Source organism: Macadamia integrifolia, chromosome 2 (genome assembly GCF_013358625.1).
Source record: "Macadamia integrifolia cultivar HAES 741 chromosome 2, SCU_Mint_v3, whole genome shotgun sequence".
In the NCBI taxonomy this organism is placed as follows: domain Eukaryota; kingdom Viridiplantae; phylum Streptophyta; class Magnoliopsida; order Proteales; family Proteaceae; genus Macadamia; species Macadamia integrifolia.
Genome location: NC_056558.1, coordinates 24,574,122 through 24,594,759, shown reverse-complemented (window position 1 = coordinate 24,594,759; position 20,638 = coordinate 24,574,122). Strand labels below are relative to the sequence as shown.

At 40.4% G+C, this 20,638-nt stretch overlaps 2 protein-coding genes across 3 annotated transcripts; both read left to right on the top strand.

Moving 5' to 3' along the window:
* Positions 1–11,960: 11,960 nt before the first annotated feature.
* LOC122072192 (very-long-chain enoyl-CoA reductase-like) lies at positions 11,961–13,315 on the top strand. Its single transcript, XM_042636762.1, has 2 exons — positions 11,961–12,440; positions 12,680–13,315. Exons 1-2 carry the CDS (start codon positions 12,111–12,113, stop codon positions 13,148–13,150), a joined length of 801 nt encoding a protein of 266 aa, XP_042492696.1. The 5' UTR covers positions 11,961–12,110; the 3' UTR covers positions 13,151–13,315.
* Positions 13,316–13,849: 534 nt separating this feature from the next.
* Positions 13,850–15,395, top strand: LOC122072122 (steroid 5-alpha-reductase DET2-like). 2 transcript variants are annotated; one of them, XM_042636678.1, is made up of 2 exons: positions 13,850–14,577; positions 14,832–15,395. In XM_042636678.1, the coding sequence occupies exons 1-2, from the start codon at positions 14,251–14,253 to the stop codon at positions 15,285–15,287; spliced, it is 783 nt and encodes a 260-aa protein (XP_042492612.1). In that variant the 5' UTR covers positions 13,850–14,250; the 3' UTR covers positions 15,288–15,395. The 2 variants fall into 2 exon arrangements, with proteins under 2 accessions (XP_042492612.1, XP_042492611.1); XM_042636677.1 differs by having other exon boundaries at positions 13,855–14,577; positions 14,817–15,395.
* Positions 15,396–20,638: the final 5,243 nt, after the last annotated feature.

The following is a 20,638-nucleotide window of genomic DNA, read 5'->3' as shown; positions in this document are numbered from 1 at the left end:
CCCTGAGAGCTAAAACCAGATCAAGTAACCCTAAGAATCTCAGGTATGAATCATACACACCAAATAACCGGGCTAGAAAATTTAATATGTACACCTAGTAGATAAACTTCACAATAAATGTACATCTAGCAGATAAAACACACAAGAGTCACAACCGTAACTACATTCCTATCCTTTGGGCTAAGAATGTACTGGTCCTCTTGTAAATCCAAATTTACTGTGAAAATACAATTACTTTTATCACATGTGGGTTTAGAAACCTCTAAGTTATAGTCCTTTCCATACATGTATTTTCTTTAACTTGGGTGACATCACCTTTGGGCAAATGTCACCAACTTTGCTGCGCTTGGAAAAACTATGAAATAATAGGATGTGCCACTTTGGTGGATTCCATCAAATCCTTTCATAGCTTCCTAGAAATATACTGTGCAGCATAAAATGTGCGGAATCTCACACCCAGTTTAATTTTAATATATTTATCCATCACAGGGTGTTTCAAACAGAACATTCAAGTACAAAATGACATGAATATGAATTTATTATATATTTCAGCCATAAATCATTATTCAATATCATGATAATAATAAATCAATGCAAAACTCCAAATAATTCTTTTGCATGAAAAACAATATAGTACACTGGATTTATTCTCCCACTAGCAACCTAGTATACTGACCTTCTACTAGTAACATCCTCCCACTAGCAACCTAGTATACCGAATTTATTCTCCCGCTGGTCGAGCCACATAAAATAGCTTAAGATCCATACTTTTATTCTCCCACTTGGTTCGACCAGTCATAAATTAATCCATTTATTGGAGAACACAATTCGTTAAACGTAACATACATATAAACTTGTTCACATATGCCCAAAAACAAAAGAAACCAAACATTTATCAATTAATGTTCATAAATAGGTTTTCAGAGAACAATGGCAGTGTTTAAGAACTTGGTATTTGATTGATCAAAATCGACACTAATCCAACCCAACCAATCCGAATTGATCCAATCGGAATGCAAAAAATAACACATTAAATAAACCTATAACTTATGGTTATAGTGATGAAACCCTCATCCACCCTATTGTCATTGATCAACTGTCCAATACATTTTTAGGGCAAAAAACTTTGCTTTAAAAGCATAATACCAAACTATTGATTTGGTTCTCCTAGTATAGAAAACTAGGTCTTTGAGACATATGTAGGCCTCTATATTCTCAAGCCACTTTGAAAGACATTAGCTTAATGGTTTAACTCAAGGAAGAATAATCCATTCGATATTTAATTAATGCATGTAACATCAATAAAAACCAACATTACATCACTAACCATTAAACATAATCAAAGTGTCAACTGAACTACAATCTCAACCTTTAGGTCTGGAATGCACTAGTCCACTCAAAAACTACAATGACCGTGGGAGCTCTTCAACTTCAAAAATTACTATCACTTTTGGATGCATAACAACTTCTAGGTTAAGGTCTGCCTAGAGTACACTTGCATTTATGCTTGTCTTTGATAATGTCGCCTTTGGGCAAACATTACCTAATTCCTGCTAACAATTTTCTATGTCTTTGAATATAAGACAAAATCTTTGAGTTGTAAACCTATTACAGTAATCTTAGATTTTACCACTTTGGTGGGTTCCATCAATTCCACTGCAATAGCTTACAACTACACCTTGGCAGCTTAAATTTGTGGGTTATTTAAACATGAACTAAATATCAATTTACATGTAAAAGAACAAGCATGTAACTGTTAACAAAATAAACATTACAATGCTCAATTATCAATTACTTCAAGAGTGTCAACCGGAACTTCATATTAATCCACTCAAGTTTCTGCAATTACTGCGAGACTTCTTCTAACTTTCGAAAAGTACCGCCATCTTTGGATGGACAGCAACTTCTAGGTTGAGAAATCCCTATTCTGTTTTTCACTTACTTTAACTTTAATCTTTCTTTGATAATGTCACATTTGGGTGAACATTAGCAACTTTGCTACCAATCATTATTCTCTATCTTTTCAAACAAAGAAGACTTTGATTTGTATTCTATTACAATAAAGTTGAACTTTACCACTTTGGTGGATTCCACCCAATCTTATTGTAATAGTCTACAAATTCATTCCGGTAGCTAAAAGTGGGATTGTTTAAGCATGAATAAAAATATTCATAAACAAAAGCATGAACTACATTACCAAGAATAACCAAGTTCATATTCTGATATGCAAGTAATGTATGAGTTGATTTTCTTTTATTTCTTCCAATTAATAGGAAAATCATAAAGAATCATTAACCACCCATACTTGTAACTTATACAAAAAAAATCATAAAAGTTGATCAAAACTAGGCTCATAATATATCAAAACGAAGAGTACGAAAAACTGGACTCAACGCAAAAAATCAGGGTGAAAAATTCTTCACCGTTTGCCCGTACGAGCCATTTGAAGTTGCAGAACTAAAAATAGATCAAAATCAATCTAGTTTCCCAAACCAACCGGTTCGGCCAACCGGTCTAATCCGGTTCAGGCATATTGATTCCGAGTCAAAATCCGGATCAATTGGTCAACGATCCGGTCAACCTTTGACCGAGTCAAACAGAGTTGGTCATGAGTTGACCCACTACACCCCGGGTTAACTCGGTAGGGTTTCCGAGGTGACCCGGCGATGACTCGTCGCCGTTTTTTTTTTTTTTTTTTTTTTTAATTTAAAAAAAAAATTTCTCTCTCCTCCGGCAGCCGGTTTCCGGCGGCGCGTGCCGGCGCGTCCGGAGGTTTCCGGTGACTTGCGGCATACCGCCGCGACCGTCTTTTCATGCTCTACAACTTTTGTGAAGAAAGTTTTCCCATATGGGATCTTTAAGTAATGGTAAAATTATGATTTTCATGATTTGGGACACAAACCCTATACAAAATCAATTTTTCTTGATTCTAACACTGTAAGGGTTGGCTCTGATACCAATTGTTGGGGATTCTTTACCATATTAAATATATGAATAACCCTATAGTGTTTAGAATACAAGAATCATCAACCAATCATAAAAGATTAATAATAAGTGTAGTCCCTAAACTAAGAACAATAAAGTATCCCATCTTAAAATACATAACCATATAGATTTACCATATCTATAATAATCAATGGGACAACCATGACATGAACCATAAATGGGAATAAAGAAGTACCTGTGTCTCATGAACATAAATCATGAACCTCTGTCCCATGTGGTTAAACATTACTCCCATGAAGATGACAATGAACTACGCAAGTGGAGTCCTTCTACTGAGATCTTCTGCAGCCTCTTACTCTAGGGTTTCCTTTCTTTCTGTGCACTTGCTCTTGTGAGAAAGCCGTGCTCCCAAAACCAATAAGGCATTAAGTAAAGTAATGGCTGCAGGGACCGTCAGTATTCTATTTATAATAGAATCCCTAAAACCCTATTCCACTCTCACAATGGAAAGAGCTAGGAGTTTCCTAATCAGAGTGGGTCTATAATTGCTTGGGCCCAATGGATCAATCGGTATCAGTTAAGCCCACATAAAAATCCTAACATCTCTCTCTCTCTCTCTCTCTCTCTCTCTCTCTCTCTCTCTCTCTCTCTCTCTCTCTCTCTCTCTCTCTCTCTCTCTCGCAGGAGAGGGTGGGGTTAAATCCGAGAATTGGTAGTTGATGCTTAAAATCCGAAATGAAATCAAAATACCCAGCTACATTATTTGTGATGTAATTGGTGAGAGTTTGTGTCGTAACCCAGCATTAATAAAGTTTAAAGGACTATTGATTGATAATTTTTTATGGGATATTAGTACAATGTGTGAGGAACATTTGTGAATTAGCATAACTAATGCATTTTCGTACCTTTTTGTATCGAAGTATTTTACTCGATGTATTTGCACGTAAAGGTTTACTAGTATATGTATATATATATATATATCGACCGGTGGTGTTTTAATAGTTCCACAGTATTTTTGATAGCTTGAGAACAAGGGGCAACAAGGTAGCGGATAACTCAAGAGACAAAGACTCAAAGGAGGAATGAAGGTTACGACCAAGCTAGATTGGAGTGAGTCATGGGATAGGGAAGAGCCATGCAAGGATATCTATTAATGGGTATTCACAAAATCAATATTTTTGATTTCCTTGGAGAAATCCCTTTTCATCCTCCTTATAGCAGAATAAAATAGGTCAAGGATTCGATGGCATAACTAGCCCCTTGGGAGGAGATGAACCTAGACTTATTTAAGGTATGGTTGAGTTATTTGCATATTCACCAATCTTCTTATCCTCTGAAATAGGCTTGGCTCGCCGAGTCCAGCGATGCAGGAAGGTGGCTTGGGAGAGGCGAAAATCGACCACCATGCTGAATATAGTCAATTACATCACCTTTGAGGTCCGGGATGACAATTACAGCTGATATATACTGATATACCATAATACATACACTATGATCTAAGGATGGTCTATAATCAACTAATGGTGGATCAACCCCTCAAACCATGAGGCCTGCTTAAGAAGACACTCGACTACCACCTCATCGACCATATGACCATAGCTTTGATTGTAAGAGAGGGCCCCACGTCACCCTAGCAACACTCCTTAACTAAACCTGGGACAGTTATGCAATCAGAGGAAAACCCTAGTCAAGTTAAACCGTTACAAAGAAGGACAGGTCTGCACCAAGTGGAGGACTCAAGCAATAGAAAGAGATCCCAAAATCACTATAAAAGAGGCACGAGATAATCAGAACAAGTACGCAATTTCAAGAACTTAAGATTCATTCAACCATCGGAGCCTTCTTCTCGGAGGGGACTCCGGGCCAATGACTAATCTATGTAAGTGCAGGTCTTAGTCCACAAAAGGAGTCAAGTCGTTGATTCAACAGGAGGATACAGATTAGCACTAACATATACCATATTAAATACACCACACCATGACTCATAGTAAGGCCGATCATTGGTCGGTTAATACTGAGTTGAGCTCCATACTCGGCTCAGCGTAAATGGACTCGACCATGAGGATCGGTTGTGCGAAATTCAACTTCAACATGGATTGATATCCACTACCATGGTCAGCCTCATCCCATATGAGGAAAGAGTCCACATCAGTATGGATACAATAACGTCAGTATAACCATCTTTTGGTCCAAACCATTCATTGTAACTTAATCAAATAGAAGACAGTTATCTAACTGGACTTTGGTCAAATCGAATCATGGTTGAGTTAATCGTTACAGTGTTGGCCAGCTTAGCAGCAAGTGGGGAGGGATCTACCAATAGGCGAAGAATTCATGTCAACCTACAAGAAGACATCTTGACCAATCAAAGAGGAGGAGGAAACCATTATATAAAGAGACCACAGCAAACCAATGGGATAAGATTCGAATAGGACTGAGAACTTTTCTAAGAGATCTTCATTCAAAATCTTGGTCTGACTTAGTCATCAGAACCTCCTTCCGGCCCAGTTTCTAATATGTGTTGTGCAAGTCCTTGAAGAAGAAAGAATCTTGCACTAATAACGACCTTGAGCAAGTGTTAATTCGCAACAAGCATTGGTCCAACTTCAAGTATTTCAAAGCATGTGTTTAATTTTTTTTCCTGCTAAATATTAGCAAAGTATACTAAGGAATATGGAAGTTATAGGTTTAATGTCTAGACATTCCCAAACAAGTCTTTACATGAATAGCAAATAATCTTAAGTTTCACCTTCAGCATTGCCATCAGCGAAATAAAAGATTACACTACTTTTCTTTAAGGATCTACCTTCAACAATGCCATCAGTAGAAATATCAAGAAAATGCCAAATAGCTACATAGATACATGGATCAAACCGATATTTAGGTTTGTCATTACAACCTCAAAATGTTTTTATATAAAAAAAGAAAGGGTACTGATGCGGCAAAAATTGACTGGATGATCTTCCCTGCAGTTCCTGGTGTTCCAGCCGACCTACACAAAAGAGAGGACAGGGGAGAGCCTGGCTGACCCGACAAGGGACTCTCCGATGCCTAAGTTAGATCTTTCCATAGCAAATGCTTAAGAGAGCTTTTTCAGTAAAAGAAGTGATCGATCCCCTTTGAGGGAGGCTTACCCTAATATTTATAGGCTACTAATGGAGGGAGGATGGGAGACGTTTGTGGAGAGTCCTATTAGGCATAGAGTCCTCGAGGGTAATGGCTCTCTAATGCTGAGAATATTCCAGATCCTAGGGCATTCCGGGGGAATATGCCCCTCTTATCGCGGAGATGCCAACCGTGTGAGGGATAGATGCCTCTGGCAATGTGTAATGGATAGAGTCCAATCCTTGTGAATAAGGATTACGTTCCTTGAATGTAGGAGTGGATGAGAGCACATTTCTGGGAACCTTGTTGTTGGCGCTAGGCCGAGGTAGCAGCATGGCCAGATAGGGGGCCAAGGTGGAAGCATGGCCTGATGGAGGGCCGAGGTGGCAGCACGGCCCAATAAGGGCTGAGGTGGTAGCTCAGATTGATGGAGGGCCGAGGTAGCAGCACGGCCAGATGGAGAGCCGAGGTGGCAGCATGGCCAGGAAAGGTACCAGTGTAGCATTGGTCAAGACATTCCTTACCCGTGCCATGGCTAGTTTGGAGAGGGCATCTGCTAATGTATTTTCTTCCCGAAGGATCTGTACCATTGTGAATGTGTTGAAACTGGTCACCAGACAACGTACTTCTTTCAAATATTTGGCCATTCTCTCTTCTTTGACCTCGTATTGCCCATTGACTTGGTTCACAATTAGTCGGAAGTCACTATGTGCGACCATGTCTTCTGTCATTATTGCCTTTGCCAGTTTGATTCCCGCAATCAGGGATTCATATTCTGCCATTACACTTCTTTGTCATAATTCAATGTTATGCTCACTTAACTTGACAGCCCAACTCACCATATGCCCTGCTACGCTGGGGCTATGAAGTGACTTTTTTAGTGGTTGATTAGTTAGTACAACGATAATGTGTGCTTGGAAGTAGGGCCTCAACTTCCTGGCTGTCACGATCAATGCCAGTGCAAACTTTTCAATTCTCCGGTACCTTATCTCCGCTTCTAGGAGCACATGACTCACATAGTAGATGGGTCTCTAGGTCTTTCCCTCTTCTCTCACGAGGTAAAGCTGTAGCTCCTCTTCGGGCTCTGGCTGGCTCAACAGAGGGGGTCGGGTTAGGCAGGCTTTAATTTCATCGAAATTTGCCTCGTATTCCTCCGTCCAGTGAAATTACTATTGACCTTTTCCTCCTTTTAGTAGCTTGAAGAAAGGAAGACACCTATCCCCTGCCCGAGACAAGAACCTGTTAAGTGTGGCCAGGCACCCTGCCAATTTCTAAACTTCGCGAATGTTTCTTGGCGGAGGAATTTCTTGAATGGCCTCGATCTTGAAGGGGTTTGCCTCTATTTCCCTTTGCGATACCAGAAAGCCTAGGAATTTCCCAGAGGTTACTCTAAATGCACACTTGGTTGGATTTAGTCTCATCTGGTTCTGTCGTAAGACATCAAAGGCCTCCTTCAGATCTAGCACATGATCAGTGCCTTTCGCGCTCTTGACCAGTATATGATCAACGTAAACTTTCATATTTCTTCCGATCTGGCTTCGGAACATTGTATTCACCATCCTCTGGTAAGTGGCTCCGGCATTCTTTAGGCCAAAAGGCATTGCAGTGTAGCAGAAGTTGCCCTGAGTGGTGAGAAAAACAGTTTTCTCCTCATCTTCCACCTCCATCTTTATCTGGTTATAGTCGGAATATACGTCCATGAAGGTCAGCATCTCGTGGCCTACAGTCGAGTCTATGAGGGAGTCAATCTGGGGCAAAGGATAGCAGTCTTTGGGACAGGCCCTGTTTAGTCTAGTGTAGTCTATGCATATCTTCCACTTTTCGTTGGTCTTCGGAACCATGACCACATTGGCTAACTAGGTTAGGTACTTTACTTCCCTCACAAACCCTGTGGCTAGGAGTTTGTCAACCTCCTCGTTAATGATGGTGTTTCACTCAGTCGCGAAGTTCCTGTGCTTCTGTTGGATAGGCTTGAAGCTAGGGTTAACGTCCAGACTATGCTCGGCTATAACCTTGGAGATGCTGGGCATATCAGAAGTCTTCCATGCGAAAATATCAGAGTTTTCGTCAGGAAGTTTAAAATCTCATCTCGGCATTGGGAGCCCAGCAATGCTCTGAGCTGAACGATTTTTGATGGCTCGGCCTCAGTGATTGGGACAGTAAGCAGCTATTCCACTAGCTCGGCTCGGATCAGGAGGTTTTCATCTTGGCAATCAATAATTTCTACCATACACACTAGGCCCGAGCATAGTTTCTTGACAGATTTTATGAAGTTGGTATAGCATTTTCGGGATTCCTTCTGGCTGGTCTTGCATTCCCCGACTCCATTGCTGATGGAGAATTTGACTTTCATGTGCTTAGTGGACACAATCGTTCTAGGGCCATTGGCACTAGGTCGGCCAAGGATTGCATTATAGGATGAGGCAATCTTGGCAACCATAAAAGAAACCATAGTAGTGGTTGTCTGAGCTCCTTGTCCGATGGTCACCGGTAAGTCTACAATTCCTTCCAGCTCTGCTGGTGTGCCTGAAAATTCATACAAGGGTCCTGGGGCTGGCTTTAGGGCCCCAGTGCCAAGCCCCAGTTTTATAAAGGCTTCGTAGGGCATGAGGTCAATGGAGGCTCCTGTGTCCACTAGGATCCTATGGAAGGGGTGGTTGGCCACCACTAATTGAACTACGATAGCGTTGTTGTGAGGCCAGTTCAACTTTTCCAGATCTCTGTCAGAGAACGTAATGGGTGCATCCGTTCTGAGGGCGTTGACAGGTTGTTCGGTGATGCACACGAACCGCGTATGTGCTTTGGCTTTTCCGACTGATTATGCCATGGGTCCGCCCATGATTATTAGAATGGCTGGTCCCACTGGCTGGTTATCGTATACGTCAGCTCGGTCCATGGTTGATTCCTTAGGTGGCTCGGCCTGGCATTATCTCTCCTCGGCTCGGGCCAGTTCCCTCCATGTTTCTGCTTCAAATACTTGTTAAGGTATCCAGCCTTGATGAGCTCATCAATTTTCCTTTTCAGAGACTTGTAGTCTTCAGTGTCATACACATGGTCTCGGTGGTATCAGTAGTATCGGTTGGGGTTCCTCTCCTCTGGTTTAGCCATCATTGGCCTGGGCCAGCGAAAATGCTTCTGATCCTGGAACTCTAAGAGTAGGTTTGTTCTAGAACGATCAAGTTCATATCGCTCGGGTTCAGCAGTGTCAAGTGACTGATCTGTTCTATTCTTCTTCGGCTCTGGGAATCGTCCCTAGGCCTCAGAGTCCTTTTTTTATCCTTCTCTAACTGATCACCCCTGTCAGCTATCTCTCTGGCCGCCAGGACTTCCTCCATGTTGGCGTATTGATTGCATCGTCTTAATAGCTTGGGCATTGTTTTTGGTAAGTCAAGGGCCAGAGACTAGACCAGATCAGGGTGCATTACCCCGTTGCACAACGTACTATACACCACTCCTTCCGGTAGGTTTTTTACCTCCAGTGTCGCCTTGGTGAATCGGGCAAGGAACTCTCTTATAGTCTCTCTTGCTCCCTACCTCATGTTCATCACGTTTTGTGTAGTTTGTTTTTGCTTCATACTTGCTTAGAAACGTGTGAGGAACGCTCTTGTCAGCTCTTCATAGCTACGGATGGATTGGGGCCACAAGTTTGACATCCATACAAGTGTAACTCCTTTTAATGAGGCTACGAAGGCTCGACAAAGAATGGTGTCTGACCTACCATGAATCGTCATGGCTGAGCTGTAATACAACAGATGATCATAAGGATCTGTGATGCCGTCATATCCATTGAAGACGGGTATCATGAAATTTGGGGGTAATTCAACGTCATCAGTTCGTCGGATAGTGCATTATGGGCCGGAGTCACAGTTATGTCGTTCAGGTGCCTTTGTCTCTGCATTCCTTTTAGTCGCTCAGTGAGGCATTGTATGCAGCTCTCCAAGTCATCCCTTCTTGCTTCGACTTGGTGGTCTGGGGATCGGTGTGCCCTTTCACCTCTTCTAGGGCTTCTTCCTTAGTCTTGGTGACCACCAGGCCGATCCTGACCTTACCGTTGTGCTCCTCTGGTCGGCCTGGTGGGCGAGCTCTGACCCCCATGGGGTCGATCTTGCCGAGCTGTCCTCTGGAAGTTCTCGCGTTCTTCTCTGTGCGGACGTGCGCCTCTAGTGAGTCTTTGAGGCGATAGCTGGCGTCTTCCTACCCGGGGTGGGGTTCTATGGGCATCATGTGTCTCTGGACTCTGATGACGCATGGAACGACGAGCTCCCCCATTCTGGGCAGGAATGGGGCCTTGCCTGCGCTCCTCGGTAGGAGACCGGGGTGGTACTGAATGAACAGTGCGTGATGTTCTGGCTGACCCCCTCCTAGCTATTGATTGAGGGGTGACATTGTTGTTAGGAGATTCGTCATTGGGTTGTCTGCCCGGAATAGACCTAGGCGGCTAAGCTGAACCAGTCCGTGGCATAGAGAGTGTCAAGCCGAACTGACGTATAAATTCCTACACCAGTGTGTTTGTCGCTAACACCTAAAGCTACAGGCTCTGCATCTGCTCTTCCATATTTGGGTGAGTTACCCAGGATGATGGGACATGGCTAGATAGCTGAGGGTTTTACTCGTGCTGATCTCTCTCTCCCTGGGCAACTGGCACATCAAGCCGGGCTTGCTGGGGCCCTTGTAGAGGGGTCTCTGCTGGGACATTCTCCTGCTTTGCCATTGGTGGGGAATGGGGGACGTCCAAGTGATAACTCGTGGGTGGATCTTACTCGTGTTGTCGCAGAAGAAACGACCTTCTCACTCCTTAATTGCATTGGTCCAAGACAGCTTTTTGTAACTGTTTCCCACGGACGGCGCCAATCTAATGCGAAAAAAATTGACTGGATGATCTTCCCTGTAGTTCCTGATGCTCCAGTCGACCAGCACAGAAGAGAGGACTGGGGAGAGCCGGGCTGACCCGACAGGAGACTCTCCGATGCCTAAGTCAGATCTTTCCACAGCAGATGCTCAAGAGAGCTTTTTCAGTAAAAGAAGTGACCGATCCCCTTTGAGGGAGGCTTACCTTGATATTTATAGGCTGCTGATGGAGGGAGGATGGGAGACGTTTGTGGAGAGTCCTGTTAGGCGTAGAGTCCTTGAGGGTAATGGCTCTCTAATGCTGGTAATATTCCATATCCTAGGGTATTCCAGGGGAATATTCCCCTTTTATCTTGGAGATGCCAACCGTGTGAGGGATAGATGTCTCTAGCGACGTGTAGTGGATAGAGTCCTATCCTTGTGAATAGGGATTACGTTCCTTGAATGTAGGAGTGGATGAGAGTACGTTTCTGGGAATCTTGTTGTTGATGCCAGGCCGAGTTGGTAGCACGGCCAGATAGGGGGCCGAGGTGGAAGCACGACCTGATAAAGGGTCGAGGTGGCAGCGCGGCCCAATGAGGGCCGAGGTGGTAGCTTGGACTGATGGAGGGCCGAAGTAGCAGCACGGCCAGATGGAGGGCCGAGGTGGCAAGCACGGCCAGGAAAGGTACTAGTGTAGCATTGGTCAGGACACTCCTTGCCCGTGCCGTGGTTAGGGAGAAATACCCTCATCTGGTACTTAGTCCAATAATTAGAAATTCGAAGAGATGACTCCCTTCTTAGTAATAATATCAGCTCAATACATGGTTTCAAGTATCGGTGTTGTATTGGTCATATTGTATCAGTATCGGCTGAGATCAATCCTTGATCCTTGACCGATCTAAAACAGTTATTCATATCGTTTCAGTGGTAAATCAATAAAAAATCATACTTTTTCTGAAAAGCAAGGGGCAAGAATGATCGATACATGCCGAATCCTCTTCGATACCAATCTGGATCACATCGCTGTCGGCAGAGAACTAAATCCATGGCTCAACATTCCCTTCTCTATAGCGATGTGAAGCGCCTCTTTAAGCTCTCACCTCTGAAAGTGGTCCCAATTTTTCCAGTCCAATTATAACTATCCTCATCTTAATCGAAAAAAAATATATATATCTTGTGGGTAAGGCAAAAAACAGAGTATCGTGTTTGCACTTTAGAGAGAGAGAGAGATGAGTTGGTTTTGGGTTTCGAGTATCGTGTTTCCACCTCCTCCATCCGTCTTCATCGGAGCCATGTCCGCCATCAGCTTGCTATCACTAGCTTCAGGTGGTTACTCCGAGGTAAGAGGCAAACACATGCAGTACTCCAAGTTCTGGAACGTAAATCCCCTGAAGAAGAAGAAGAAGAAGACAGTCTCCAGCAGAACCGGCATGCTTTTCTTGTATACTCCGGCTTTTCTAGCTGCTGTTTCCTCTCTTGCCATTTTCCCAGATGAGGGGCTTAGGTTTATGCTCGTCGATGCAGCTCTCTCCATCCATTTCTTCAAGAGGGTCTTAGAGGTACTCTTAAAAGCCTTTCTGCAAATTTCTTCTTCATTTTTTATTCTAAAAAGAAAGGCTGCACCCAATGGACAAGGCTGCCGCATCTGCAACATCTGAGAGGCGAGAACTATGCACAGCCTTAACCCGAGAATGTGAATATAATAATTCCCAATTAATTTAAGTCACAAGGCAAAACCTTAAGATTTGGGGAATCCCTAATCCCTATCAAATCTCCTTTGTGTTTCATTTTCTTATAGGTGTTGTTTATTCACAAATATAGTGGAAGGATGGTTCTTGATTCTGTCATCCCAATCACCCTCAGCTATTTCGTCAGCACAGCAAGCTTGATCTATGCCCAACACTTGACACAAGGAATCCCTGAACCAGCATTTGATCTGAAATATGTAGGGGTTACTCTGTTTTTAGTTGGAATTGTGGGAAACTTTTACCACCATTACATCCTTTCAAGATTAAGGGGGAAAGGTGAGAAAGGGTCTAAGATCCCAAGGGGAGGTATGTTCAGCTTGGTGATTTGTCCACACTATCTTTTTGAAATTTTAGGTTTTGTAGGAGTCTCCTTCATCTCCCAGACTTTGTATTCATTTTCATTCACTATGGGTACCATTCTGTATTTGATTGGAAGGAGTTATGCTACTAGAAAATGGTACCTCTCCAAATTTGATAATTTCCCAAAGGAAGTCAAGTGTCTGATCCCTTTTCTCTTTTAAGGGCATAAGATGGAAACAAAATGAATGTAAGTTGGTAATTGAAGTAGTTATTCTTCAATACAAAGTATTAAAGTTTTTGGGCTTGTGCCAAATGCTTTTTTCCCTTCATGGGGTGGTTGTAGAGATGTAAATAAATAGTCGAAAATTCAAAATTTTATTATCCTATATGTTATTTTCTTTAAATTTATAAGAAAGATAAAATAAGCAATTTTGTAGAATGTCTTTTCAAACATGTGATATTTCATTTTAATGTTCCAATAAATTTGGAGATGGATTCAATAGAAAGACAGAGATGAGGAACAGAGGCCAATCTACAGCCAAGGATTTGAACCACCACGACACTCTTCACGGCACTCATCACAGTGGCAATGGCAATGAAGAAAGAAAAAACTGTAAGAAACTCAAACCTCATCATTTTGAACATTTTCAACTCAATATATTTGTCTATTAGTACGATACCCTCTACTTAAGTATTTATGCATTCTACATGTTATATATAGCTTTTTTTAACTATTTTTTTATGCAAAAGTGTATAAAAATGTGTTCCCTATCCATTTATGTGCGTATCTTTAGCGTATCTTAACGTATCTCCGATACGATACGATACCCTCTGATACGTATCTTAATTTTGACTGATCGATATGACGACCGATACCGATACTTTAATTAGTAAGAATATCAGCTCAATACATGGTTTCAAGTATCGATATTGTATTGGTCATATTGTATCAGTATCGGTTAAGATCAATCCCTAATTCTTGACCAATCTGGATCAGTTATTCATATCGTTTCAGTGGTAAATCAATAAAAAATCATACTTTTTTTGAAAAGCAAGGGGCAAGAATGATCGATACATACCGATCTTCTTCGATACCAATCTGGATCACATCGGTGTCGGCAGAGAACTAAATCCATGGCTCAACATTCCCTTCTCTATAGCATTGTGAAGCGCCTCTTTAAGCTGTCACCTCTGAAAGTGGTCCCAATTTTTCCAGTCCAATTATAACTATCCTCATCTTAATCGAAAAAAATATATATATCTTGTGGGTAAGGCAAAAAACAGAGTATCGTGTTTGCACTTCAGAGAGACAGAGAGAGAGATGAGTTGGTTTTGGGTTTCGAGTATCGTGTTTCCACCTCCTCCATCCGTCTTCATCGGAGCCATGTCCGCCATCAGCTTCCTATCACTAGCTTCAGGTGGTTACTCCGAGGTAAGAGGCAAACACATGCAGTACTCCAAGTTCTGGGACGTGAATCCCCTGAAGAAGAAGAAGAAGATAGTCTCCAGCAGAACCGGCATGCTTTTCTTGTATACTCCGGCTTTTCTAGCTGCTGTTTCCTCTCTTGCCATTTTCCCAGATGAGGGGCTTAGGTTTATGCTCGTCGATGCAGCTCTCTCCATCCATTTCTTCAAGAGGGTCTTAGAGGTACTCCTAAAAGCCTTTCTGCAAATTTCTTCTTCATTTTTTATTCTAAAAAGAAAGGGTGCACCCGATGGACAAGGCTCCCGCATCTGCGACATCTGAGTGGCGAGAACTATGCACAGCCTTAACCCGAGAATGTGAATATAATAATTCCCAATTAATTTAAGTCACAAGGCAAAACCTTAAGATTTGGGGAATCCCTAATCCCTATCAAATCTCCTTTGTGTTTCATTTTCTTATAGGTGTTGTTTATTCAGAAATATAGTGGAAGGATGGTTCTTGATTCTGTCATCCCAATCACCCTCAGCTATTTCGTCAGCACAGCAAGCTTGATCTATGCCCAACACTTGACACAAGGAATCCCTGAACCAGCATTTGATCTGAAATATGTAGGGGTTACTCTGTTTTTAGTTGGAATTGTGGGAAACTTTTACCACCATTACATCCTTTCAAGATTAAGGGGGAAAGGTGAAAAAGGGTATAAGATCCCAAGGGGAGGTATGTTCAACTTGGTGATTTGTCCACACTATCTTTTTGAAATTTTAGGTTTTGTAGGAGTCTCCTTCATCTCCCAGACTTTGTATTCATTTTCATTCACTATGGGTACCATTCTGTATTTGATTGGAAGGAGTTATGCTACTAGAAAATGGTACCTCTCCAAATTTGATAATTTCCCAAAGGAAGTCAAGTGTCTGATCCCTTTTCTCTTTTAAGGGCATAAGATGGAAACAAAATGAATGTAAGGTGGTAATTGAAGTAGTTATTCTTCAATACAAAGTATTAAAGTTTTTGGGCTTGTGCCAAATGCTTTTTTCCCTTCATGGGGTGGTTGTAGAGATGTAAATGAATAGTCAAAAATTCAAAATTTTATTATCCTATATATTATTTTCTTTAAATTTATAAGAAAGATAAAATAAGCAATTTTTATAGATTGGCCTCTGTTCCTCATCTCTGTCTTTCTATTGAATCCATCTCCAAATTTATTGGAACATTAAAATGAAATATCAGATGTTTGAAAAGACATTCTGAACAGGCCCACCCCTCCCACACCCCCAAAAAAAAAACACCCCACCACCAAAGTATTAGGTTATTAATACTGTTTCTTATATACTAGTCTATGATGCAATCTAAATTTCGAACAATGACATGTAGTGGGAGATCAACCCATGACAAGATCTCAGGTAGAGGGATAGAATCAGGTTTGTGAGAAAATCATATAAGTTGATCTGAAAGATTCGGATGCTTGAAGTTCCAGTCGAATCAACAATATAAGCAGTACTGAATCTGTAAAATTTGATCTGAATTTGACGGACAGATTTGAGGAACTGAGAGAATCTTTCACAGGTTAGGATTCTTAAAACCAAAAGAAAAATCAAAGAATTTATTAGTAGAAATTATGATCTCTTAAATATGAACAGAAATTGATGCAATTGTGGGAAAGAAAGTAAATAAAAAGAAAAAATATGATCATGAATCACCACTTGATTTGCAGGGCTAGAAGCACCATCAAGGGTTTCTGGGATCGCCACCAAAGGTCCTATTGAATCACTTAAGCAGCAGAATTTTGAATTCTATAGAACCAAAAGATAAAATTTTGGTAACAAAATTATGACCCCTTACAAACTTATATAACAGATCCAAAATATGATTCAAACTAAGCTTGGATTTCTTCAGCCAATAGCTTATTATTGAAGTAGTCTTGACTGATCAAGACTTTACATAAATTAAGAAAGAAACAACTTAAGTTAGTGTGGACTCGAGACTTGATCCAGTCCAATTGAACATTTTGATCACAATTAAAAATAAAGGAACAGGACACTAAGTAGATCACGCAACTTAAGTGATTAATAAATCCTGTATTCATTCCTATTACCCCATATTTTAATTCCTTTGAAATAGTTTTTTAATAATAAAAAGCATATTGGACTGAAGGCCTACATATATCAAATCTAACTCAAATTAAAATAAGCTCAATTTTTTGTTTTATTTCCATCAGTTTAATTTATTTTATTTTATTTATTTTTTTAACTGGGCTTGAAGTTATCTATTTTACCCCTTGTAAGTTAACATGTACTCGTGCATTAGGTTTTCACAATCTTTTTATTCTCACACTCCCTCAGTTTCAAAGGTTGCAACATTAGTAACAATAATTTAACTTTATCCCAACTAAATGGGGTAGGCTATTGGATCTAGAAAAGGACAAAAGAATAATAATAATAGTAAAAGGGAAATAGCACAATAACGCGATTGTACTGCCCTCCAAATAGTTCTATTCAAGGTCATACATGAGACAAGACCAAAATTATGCACGTCTTTCCTCACTTCTTCTCTTATAGTCATTTTAGGCTTGCCCTTAGTTTTTTTAGTTTCTTCAACCTGAATCAGATCACTCATCCTTATTGGTGCATCCTAAGGCCTCTGTTGAACATAACCATGCCAACTCAAGCAACTTTCTCGGAGCATATTCATGAATTGGGGCAACTCTCAAATCAGCTATAATATAGTCATTCCTTACTTTATCTTTCCTGGTTGTGTTACACATTCATCTCAACATCCTCATTTTTTTCACACTTAGCTTATCTATACAACGTTTCTTAACCGCACAACATTTTGTACCATATATGATAGCTGGTTGAACAATTATCATATATAATTTTCCTTTAAGCTTTAAAGGAATACACTGATCACACAACACTCCGGAGGTAGTTCTCCATTTCATCCATCCCATCTTAATTCTTTGTGAGACATCATTCTCTATATGACCTCTTTTATTTATGGTTGACCTTAGATATAAACTTTTGTATTTCTCTCTTCTCAATCTTCGCCATTTCATTATCCTTCTTAGTGTAATTAAGTTACATACTATATACTCCATCTTAATTGCGCATTTTATGGGGAATTCTAAAACCCAAAAATTGTTGGCTAATAGTGATATAGTCTCTCTATCTTTGTCCTCCCTAGCTTTTAATAGTCTCCTATGTTTAGTATGCCATTCGAGTGGTGTGACCGTATAAGGTGTTCCCATTGAGGTTGTACAACTAACCCACATAAAACAATAATTCTTATTTATCCAGTTAATAGTACTAATTAAAAAGTACAATAACAATTGGAAATAACATGTAAATAGCTGAGTTGTATGAATTATTATATTTTAAGTCTTCCAGTTAAACATTTCATATAGATTTTTAGGTATGGAAAATTCAACCATTGAAAACCCTAGTTTGTTGAAATAGCTGGTATAGAGAATCTCAACAATTGGTTGGACATAAAATGTTTATAAAATAATTTTTTTTAAAACCTTTTCTAATAACAAGTATATATAAATACATATATAAACAATTTACGGGATTACTATCGAGTTTAGTCCAATCATTCTCTACATTTTCTACCTCAATCATCCCTATTTCGATGGAGGTTAGCGCACGGATGTTTCCCAACTGATGACAAAGTTGCCTTACGCCTCATCCCTCTAGTGTCTAGATGTTGCTTATGTCTCAAGAGTGTAGAATCGAAACAGCACATCTTAGATTGTGATTTTACATGTTCAGTTTGATCAGTGGTGTTGCAGTTCTTTAATCAAAGATAGTGTGGTTTCCCCTCTATTGAGGAGTTTTTTTTCCTGTTGGAGGAGAAAAGCATCGGTGGTCCCTTTAGGCAAGGCGTGGCTCACTTTGGTTATTCTGGTTCCATGCATTTCAAATATGGAAGGAAAGAAACAACAGACGCTATGACAATAAATATAGGTCATCTGTTTTAGTGGTGAAATTTGTTCTGCATGAATTACAAGAGTATTCTATGATGGCTAAGATTCATATCTCGTTAGTGGTCGACTTGTTGGTCTCAAGGAAATTAGAGATATCTATTTCAAGACCCCCTCCTAAGAAGATTGTTGAACTTGTTTGGTCCTCTCCATCGGTTGGATTTTACAAGTTGAAAGTCGATGGATGTTCCCTTTGTAACCTAGGTCGATCAGGAGCTAGAGGAGTTGTTAGGAACAGTGGTGTCACACCCCGCTTGCACAAAGCCGAGCCGGTGACTGAGTTAACACTGGTTAACTCACAAACCTACCAAGATCAATAATGCAGTAACTTCAATACAACATACCTCCACTAAACTAAGACAAACATGTATTTTTAGTGGAAGACCTGTTCATAATAATACCAAGAATTATATCCCAAATACTTGATACCCAAATTGAATTATAAAAGTTATATACATTTGGGCCCGAAGGCATGATATATACACAAAAATTTAACAATTTAAACATCAAGTCATCAAAAGGGAGTATCTCAAAATAATCTAGAAGAATCACATAGGAGTCACTGCAGCCCTGCAGCATAATCCTCACACCTACAATCGGCACTGTGCTCGAACACATCGGGGATCCACTAGTCTTTAGAGGGAAAATCCACTATGGGGCCCGGTTCCTGATCTCCAGGCGAGTAACCTACAAAATCACCTAAAAGAGTTGTGCATGTGGGGTGAACTCACTAGCCCAGTAAGTGGAAAGGACGACCACACAAGGAAAACCGCATAAACAGTCACAAAACAAATGCATCTATATGCAATTTATTTTAACCCTATTAGCCAACAACATTATTAGGTCATAGGTTATGTACTACTCACAACCACAGTGCGTGTATGCCCTGGGTACGAGCAGCAAACCCCATCCCACGTTACGCCCATAAGGTTGTCGAAGAAGGCCCACTGTTGGCACTGGAATTTAAATACACGTCCACCTCCGAAAAATTTAAATGACAGAAGTAAATGGGTGACTCTACCCAAAATAAAAATAGTATGATTGACCTTCTGAATATACCATTGGAGTTACCGACTGTCCTAGCGATCATCCGTGCGTACTTCTAACCACTGCAGGAGTTACATAACTGTGACCCAATGGTTCTCCCTAATGATCCCCCAACACGTAAACCCCTGTTGGAAAGGGTCGTAGCACAAGGATAAATCATATCCTAGCCACATGCATCTACATGAACATAGTACGATTACACAATGGCACCGCGTCCCATTCCATGAGCCACCATGCACTCATTTCCAAGTCGACTACGGCATTTAATCTAATATATACATCATATCCAAATAAAATTCTTCCATCACATACATCAAGACATAAAGGATATTCATTATAAAGCAAAGCATAACATGTTATATAAATGCACATACAATGTGTGATATGGCATATGTGATGTCTAGTCTACACACAAATGATAAGATGACATGGCTAGAATAACACATTTTAAATGATGATAATATTTTAAAATTAAATCAGAGTCCACTTCTCATTTACTTGTATATATACACGGTGCTTGTACTCGGTACAAAAAAGATCCGATGTGTGGGTAATCGTATATTGAGCATAACCTATCATAAATATAATGGTTTATCATTCACTATTTTGGGGTCAAAATCATCATGTTTGAGCACTAAAATTGGGTTTAGAATCATAAATGGAGATTACCCATCAAATTTGGATCAATTCTGAGAATTCTGGAAAGACAGATGGGTTAGAGCCAAAGACAAGAGGGCTATGTAGCCCATCGGTTTCAGCCCACCAGTTACACCAAAGCCCAAAAACTAAGTTCTTGGAACTCAGGTGGGCCAGAACCTGAAGATAGGTGGGCTAAAATTACCCCCCAATCTTGAAACGAAATTCTTCTAACATATTTTCCAACTTTTCTCTAGCTTAGGAAACTTGTTTGGGGTCAATCCGGCAACTCAAATCACTCATTTAAGGTCAAATCATGTATCATCAACCTAGATCTAAGATCAAATCAAAAGAAAAATGAAGATTCTTACCTCTTTCTCAAAAACACCAATGAAACCCCAAATTTCATTTCTTTTGCTCAAGAATCTCCAAATACTCTAGATCTTCACCAACACTCTTTCCAAATCCTTCAAAATCATTATATACACCTTCCATTAGACCTTCGATTTGATTATCCAAGTAAGATTAGCAAGATCCAAGTGGGTTCTTTCCCAAAAATCAAAAAGAGGGTTTAAGAAAGGGGTTTTCCTAAGAATCTTTGGAATGTGTACAATACCTACC

Bases quoted from the DNA above. Each gene is read 5' to 3' on its own strand.
- LOC122072122 (XM_042636677.1), top strand. From the start codon at position 14,251: ATGAGTTGGTTTTGGGTTTCGAGTATCGTGTTTCCACCTCCTCCATCC. The intron at 14,578-14,816 runs GTACTCCTAAAA...ATTTTCTTATAG, and splicing joins TCTTCAAGAGGGTCTTAGAG to GTGTTGTTTATTCAGAAATA.
- LOC122072192 (XM_042636762.1), top strand. From the start codon at position 12,111: ATGAGTTGGTTTTGGGTTTCGAGTATCGTGTTTCCACCTCCTCCATCC. The intron at 12,441-12,679 runs GTACTCTTAAAA...ATTTTCTTATAG, and splicing joins TCTTCAAGAGGGTCTTAGAG to GTGTTGTTTATTCACAAATA.